At 40.4% G+C, this 7,125-nt stretch overlaps 1 protein-coding gene across 1 annotated transcript; it reads left to right on the plus strand.

Annotated features, from left to right (window-relative positions):
• The first annotated feature begins 822 nt into the window (after positions 1-822).
• Positions 823-6,400, plus strand: opn1sw1 (opsin 1 (cone pigments), short-wave-sensitive 1). Its single transcript, XM_041780516.1, has 5 exons — positions 823-1,162; positions 3,477-3,645; positions 3,723-3,888; positions 3,968-4,207; positions 5,244-6,400. The coding sequence occupies exons 1-5, from the start codon at positions 823-825 to the stop codon at positions 5,343-5,345; spliced, it is 1,017 nt and encodes a 338-aa protein (XP_041636450.1). The 3' UTR covers positions 5,346-6,400.
• The last annotated feature ends 725 nt before the right edge of the window (positions 6,401-7,125 follow it).

The raw sequence follows: 7,125 nt of genomic DNA on the forward strand, positions 1-7,125 counted from the left end.
TGAAAATGAAGCCAAGCCAAAATATTAGAGGAGAGGTAACATTCAGTGTGTTAATATAATATAAATTTAAGACTTATGGCTTTAGAGCGCTGTTTGTCTGTGTTTATAATGAGAAGAATGGAATAATAAGTCTATTAAAGATGCCCAGCTGATTTAAAGTCTTTAAACATGTAAACACTGTACGCAAAGGCTCTCTGCTTCACTGTGTTAATAAGGTTAATGGTTGAAGGGTTGATTGATTCATGAGTAATTGTTTAATGGAGTTAATACAACAGGTTGAAGGTTTAACAGGTTAATAGTTCAACAGGTTAATACTTTAACACATCTAGGGTCCAGCAGGTAGTTTAACTCAGCAGTGATGTTGGATGTTTCTCTCAAATCTGAGGATAAATCAGCTCAGATGACACATTTCAGCATTATTCCCTGACTTTTAACGCTTATCAGACTGAGACACAGTATATTTATTTATTTTGTTGTCATCACAGACGCCCAGTATATTTAATAAAATGATTATTTATCCTCAGACATGTGGTTTTTATTATTGTATAGACTGAGTGGTTTATCTTGTAACATGAATACATATGAGGCACGCTGCGGATGTCAGGCTTTTTCCGCTGATCTCTGTAAGCAGATTAACCTGCCGTGCAGAAATCTTCTGTGAGTGGAGAAGAGGGTTAAAGGGATGAGAAACGTGAAGATCTTAATCCAAAAACCTGACTTTAGCAAAACTTAAAGAAGCTCATCGGAGTAAATCTTTTGTGTAAGTGGTTTATGAGCGTATATAAAGAGGCTAAAATCAACAGGTATGCTTCAAAACTCGCCATGGGGAAATACTTCCACCTGCATGAGAACATTTCCAAAGTGAGCCCCTTCGAGGGGCCCCAGTATCACCTGGCACCTCTTTGGGCATTTTACCTGCAGACGGCCTTCATGGGCTTTGTCTTTTTTGCTGGAACGCCTTTAAATTTCATCGTTCTTTTCGTCTCGGCAAAGTACAAGAAGATTCGAGTCCCACTGAATTATGTCCTGATCAACATCTCCCTGGCCGGATTCATCTTCGCCACCTTCTCTGTCAGTCAGGTGTTCATCTCCACCCTGAGAGGCTACTACTTCCTTGGACACACCCTGTGTGCTATGGAGTCTGCCATGGGGTCTATAGCAGGTAAATAATCTACACCACTGTTAAATAACATTTGCAGGTAAATAACAACATCTGCAGGTAAATAACAGCTCCAGGTAAATAACTTAAGGTCAAAGTAAATCCCATTAGCTACATGTAAATCACAGCAGCTAACATCTGCTCATACATCTTGTCTCAGGGATTTTGTCCTGGTATCTTGTCACCTGAATCTTTTCTCTTGCATCCCATCTCATGTATCTTGTGCGGTGTACCTTGTCTCATATGGCTTTTTCCATATACCATCAGTCAGGTATCTTGACTTGTGCATCTTGTCTCTGGCTGAAGTACCCTGTCTGATCAAACCTGTAATGTGTCTCCTCTATCTTGTTTCCTTGTTGCTGTCTGATGTTTCTTATTTGATGTACCTGATACCTTGTCTGACACCTGACGCATCCTGCATGATGTTATCCTTTTCATGCATGTTGCATGATGTATCTAGTCCGGCACTATTTTTGTCCCTAGTATCCTTTTGTTTCCTGTCTTGTCTTGTGGGCTTTGTCTCTTGTATCGTATTTCTTTTATCCTGTGTGATGTATCTTGGCACCTGTGTCCTGTCTGATGTACCCTGTCTCTTGTATCTTGTCTTCTTTAACATAACTGATGTATCCTACCTGGTGAATTTTGTCTCCTGTACCCTGTTGGATATATCTTGTCTCCTATATCCTGTTATCAGCTTGGTGACAGTCTAGTCAATTGCCATGTTGTTTTCTGTATCTTGTCTCCTTTGACCTGTCTAATGTATCTTGTGTTCTATATCTCGTCTGATGTACATTGTTGCCTCCTGTATCTTGTCTCCTGTTACTTTTTTATGCATTCTGTTGGATGTATATTGTCTCCTGTATCCTGCGCAATGTATCCTGTCTACTTTAACATATCTAATGCATCTTGTCTCTTCTGTCCTATATGGTGTATCTTGCCTGGTGTGTCTTGTCTGATGAGTCTTGTTTCATGTATCATGTTTAAGGGATCTTGTGTCCTTCATCCTGTCTGATGTATCTTGATGTATCTTGCCTGTATCTTTTCAAAACTATCTTCTCTCCTGTACCCTGCTTTCAGCTCTGGTGACATGCTGGCCTCCTGTCATGTTGTCTCCTGTATCATGTCCCCTGTAATGTGTCTGATGTATCTTGTCAAATATATCTTGTCTCCTGTATCCTGTCTGATATGTCTTGTCTCCTGATCCTGTCTAATGTATGTTGTTGCCTGTGTCCTGTTCTCAGCTCTTTTGACATGCTGGTCCCTTACCGTGTTGTCTCTTGTATCATATCTCCTATTTCCTCTCCGATGCATCATGACTCCTGTATCTTGTTTCCTGTATCTCGTCTATTGTATCTGTCTCCTTCATCTTGTTCTCAGTTCTGCTGTCGTGCTGGTCACGTACCGTTTTGTCTCCTGTTTCACGTTTCCTGTCTGATGTATCCTGTATCTCTACTCCCATAGCTTGTTTCCTGTATCCTGTCTAATGTATCATGTCTCCTGTAACCTGCTTTATGTTTCCTGTCTGAAGTATCTTGTCTCCTTTATCTTGTTCTCAGCTCTGGTGACATGCTGGTCACTTACAGTTTTGTCCCCTGTATCATGTCTCCTGTCTAATGTATCCTGTATCTTGACTCCTGAATCTTGTTTCCTGTATCCTGTCTAATGTATCATGTCTCCTGTAACCTGCTTTATGTTTCCTGTCTGAAGTATCTTGTCTCCTTTATCTTGTTCTCAGCTCTGGTGACATGCTGGTCACGTACCGTTTTGTCTCCTGTATCATGTCTCCTGTCTGATGTATCCTGTATCTTGACTCCTGAATCTTGTTTCCTGTATCCTGTCTAAAGTATCTTGTCTCCTGTATCTTGTTCTCAGCTGACATGCTCGTCACTTACTGTTTTGTCTCCTGTCTGATTTATCCTGTATCTTAAGCCTTGTAGCTTGTTTCCTGTTCTCAGCTCTGGTGACATGCTGGCCTCCTAATGTTTTATCTCTTGTATCAGGTCTCCTGTCTGATGCATCTTGACTCCTAAAGCTTGTTTCCTGTTTAAAGTATCATGTCTCCTGTAACTTGCCTTATGTATCCCATCTAAAGTATCTTGTCTCCTGTATCTTGTTCTCAGCTCTGGTGACATGCTGGTCACTTACAGTTTTGTCCCCTGTCTGATATATCCTGTATCTTGACCTCTGTAGCTTGTTTCCTGTTCTCAACTCTGGCGACGTGCTGGTCTCTCACTGTGTTGTCCTTTGTATCATGCCTCCTGTAACCTGTGTTATGTAACCTGTCTAAAGTATCTTGTCTCCTGTATCTTGTTCTCAGCTCTTGTGACATGTTGGTCTCTTGCTGTGTTGTCCTTCGAGCGTTACCTGGTCATCTGTAAACCTTTTGGAGCCTTTAAGTTCGGCAGTAATCACGCTCTGGCTGCTGTGGGCTTCACCTGGTTCATGGGGGTCGGCTGTGCGATCCCGCCTTTCTTTGGGTGGAGCAGGTAAGGTAAACACCTGGATGAGGCCTCTGCAGGTGACCTAAACATAATGATGTAACCAGATCCTGTCTCTGTCTCAGGTACATCCCTGAAGGCCTGGGCTGCTCCTGTGGACCTGACTGGTACACCCACAATGAGGAATACCACACCGACTCCTACACCAATTTTCTGATTGTTACGTGCTTCATCGCTCCACTCAGCATCATCATCTTCTCCTACTCGCAGCTGCTGGGCGCCCTGAGAGCTGTGAGTAACACCTGTATTCATTTCTCCAACAGGTTCTACATCTGTCTGACCAATTAATTCCTTGTGGATTTGTCCTCAGGTAGCAGCTCAGCAGCAAGAGTCCGCCTCCACCCAGAAGGCGGAGAAGGAAGTGTCGAGGATGATCGTGGTCATGGTCGGATCCTACATCGTCTGCTACGGGCCATACATGGCCGCCGCTCTTTACTTCGCCTACTCGCCAGAAGAAAACAAAGACTACCGGCTGGTCAGCATCCCTGCATTATTCTCCAAGAGCTCTTGTGTGTACAACCCCCTGATCTACGTCTTCATGAACAAACAGGTGAGTGCACACACAGGTGAGCTGTTGTAGGTAAATCAGTACCCAATTAGAATTACTCATGCTAATCTTATTGTCACATTGACAATAAAAGCACCTTATGAGTTCATAGAGTGCAATATTGTGTATGTTAGGAATCCCTGCATGTACAAACCCCTTTTCCAAAAATTGATATTGCATGATATTTTCATTGCTTAAAAAATTAAGCCTAATTGGAGTAAAATATCAGCACAAATATCAACAAATCTGGCAGGTCAAATGAAGCCAAACTGGTACCCATATGAAGCGTCGTTTGGGAGCCAAAAGAGCCAGATCACTAATAAGAGCAGAATTCCCATCATTAGTCTTAACCTACAATGTTTTTTTTAAGTGTTCCCATTTTTAAGTGTTCCATAAGTCAGAATTCTGAGATTAAATTTAGAATTCTGAGAAAAAAATCCGAATTCTGAGGGAAAAGTTTGAATTCTGAGATTAAAGTCAGAATTCTGTGATTAAAGCCAGAATTTTGTGAAAAAAGTCAGAATTCTGGGATTAAATTTGGAATTCTGAGATTCAAGTCCAAAATCTGAGATTAAAATCAGAATTCTGAGATTAAAGTTGGAATCAGCAGCACTTAGACTATCCAGTAACAGAGCTCATCCACAAGCCAAGAAGTGGCGTAAGAATAAAAGTAATACATCTGAAGTATCATCAAATACAGTTAATAATACAGCTGTATTTGAAATACATGTTTATTGTTGCTGAGTTGTTTTTACAGACTGATGGTCTTGTTAGCCTGTTATTACATTAGCCAACGAAGCCTAGACCAAAAATATGAGATGAATCAGCTCATTCTCAAAGGGGTCCCAAAACATATAAATAATGACAGATGATGCAGATATGACGGGCTTTTCAGCATGGTGGAACGGCATCAGTAGACACTCTTAATGTCAGACTTCCTGTTACTTTGTACTTCCACATTAGACAAACTACAGAGGACCCATGTGGCTCTGGAGCAGGTTGTTATATAATTAAAACCTGATTGTTGTTCTGTCTGTAGTTTCACGGTGCCATCATGGAGACAGTGTTCGGGAGGAAAATGGAAGAATCTTCTGAAGTTTCTTCAAAGACAGAGACGTCCTCAGTGTCTACGGCTTCTTAAAGTTTGGACTAAAGATGGTGGATTCACTCACTTTCTAACAGACATGTACATTTTTTGAATATTTCAAATAAAACAAATGTTTTATTTTAGAAAATCTTGTTTAGTTCAAAGGCAACAAAAAATATAATAAAAAAATAAACTTCTCTTTGTAGACTGTTTCTGTGACATTATTCTGCTCTAATATCCATTACTGAATAGTGCTCTCTTAAAGGGCCGGTACACTTCACTCAAAAACCAATGCTGAATTATAAATGTATCTTTTTATTAAACAACAAAGATACAAACGTGGATCCTTAACTTCTGTCTGTGGTAAAATTTAAGACAAAACGGTGTCATTTGTGTTCTGTGTGCAGTCGTACAAGAAAAATATAAAACATGCATGTGATATTAAAATATCTTACAACACTTTAGGATATTTCTAGACAAATTCCTCGAAAGTGGAGTGTTGTTACAATCATAAACCACCAGGGTGCATTATGAAAACACACAACAGAAGTATGAACAAAAAATCTCACCCATTCAAATTGAGGCACGATAGAAACAGTTCACCAGTTTCAAGACAGTCTGGCTACCTATTTTAGCATTAGCAAATGCTTATGCTAAAGTAGCTACATAAGCTATGAAAAATGTTAGAGGTCTAATCCAGGATTAACTTATGTATAGAAATGTTTAAGAAGTAGCAACACGTGCGGTTGCTCGCTTTAAGCGCCCTAGTTTTAGCCAAAGATACTGTAGCTAAGCAAGCTATGTAATCAACATTACTACATAAGACAATATAGCTACTTTGGGATAAGCTTTAGCAACATGAGCTGTAGCAAACGTGACTTATGCTAAAGTAGCCACATTATCTATGAAGGTAGCATAGCTAAATCAAATGTAGTTACTTTAGCAGTAGCAGCATAGCTTAAACTAACATAGCATCATTGGCTTTAGCTACAGTCATGGATGAAAATGTTGGCACCCCTGGAATTTTTCCAGAAATACTTCATTTCTCCCAGAAATTGTTGCAATCAACAAATGTCTTGGTATACATGTGTTTGTTGTCTTTATGTGCATTGGAACAACACAAAAAATCAGAAGGAAAAAGACAACATTGACATAATTTTACACAAAACTCAAAAAATGGGCCAGACAAAATTGTTGGCACCCTCAACTTAATATTTGGTTGCACACCCTTGGGAAATAATAACTGAAACCAATCGCTTCCTATAACCATTAACAAGCTTCTTACACCTCTCAACTGGAATTTTGGACCACTCTTCTTTGGCAAACTGCTCCAGGTCTCTCAAATTTGAAGGGTTCTTTCTTGCAACAACAGTTTTAAGATCTCTCCATAGGTGTTCAATGGGATTTAGATCTGGACTCATTGCTGGTCACTTCAGAACTCTCCAGCGCTTTGTCTCCAACCATTTCTTGGTGCTTTTTGAAGTATGTTTGGGGTCATTGTCCTGCTGGAACACCCATGACCTCGCACCCATGATGCAGACCCAACTTTCTGACACTAGGCCCTACATTGCGGCCCAAAATTTTTTGATAGTCTCCAGATTTCATGAGTCCTTGCAGACAGTCAAGGCACCCAGTGCCAGAGGCAGCAAAACAACCCCAAAACATCTTTGAACCTCCACCATGTTTGACTGTGGGTACTGTGTTCTTTTCTTTGTAGGCCTCATTTTATTTTCTGTAAACAGTGGAATGACGTGCTTTTCCAAAAAGCTCTACCTTAGTCTCATCTGTCCACAAAATGTTCTCCCAGAAGGATTGAGGCTTACTCAGGTACATT

The sequence above is a fragment of the Cheilinus undulatus genome, linkage group 23 (genome assembly GCF_018320785.1).
Source record: "Cheilinus undulatus linkage group 23, ASM1832078v1, whole genome shotgun sequence".
In the NCBI taxonomy this organism is placed as follows: Eukaryota; Metazoa; Chordata; class Actinopteri; order Labriformes; family Labridae; genus Cheilinus; species Cheilinus undulatus.

Excerpts from the sequence above, each read along its gene's own strand:
- opn1sw1 (XM_041780516.1), top strand. The coding sequence starts at position 823 with ATGGGGAAATACTTCCACCTGCATGAGAACATTTCCAAAGTGAGCCCC. Across the intron at positions 1,163-3,476 it reads TGCCATGGGGTCTATAGCAG|CTCTTGTGACATGTTGGTCT; the intron begins GTAAATAATCTA and ends TCTTGTTCTCAG. Across the intron at positions 3,889-3,967 it reads TGCTGGGCGCCCTGAGAGCT|GTAGCAGCTCAGCAGCAAGA; the intron begins GTGAGTAACACC and ends ATTTGTCCTCAG.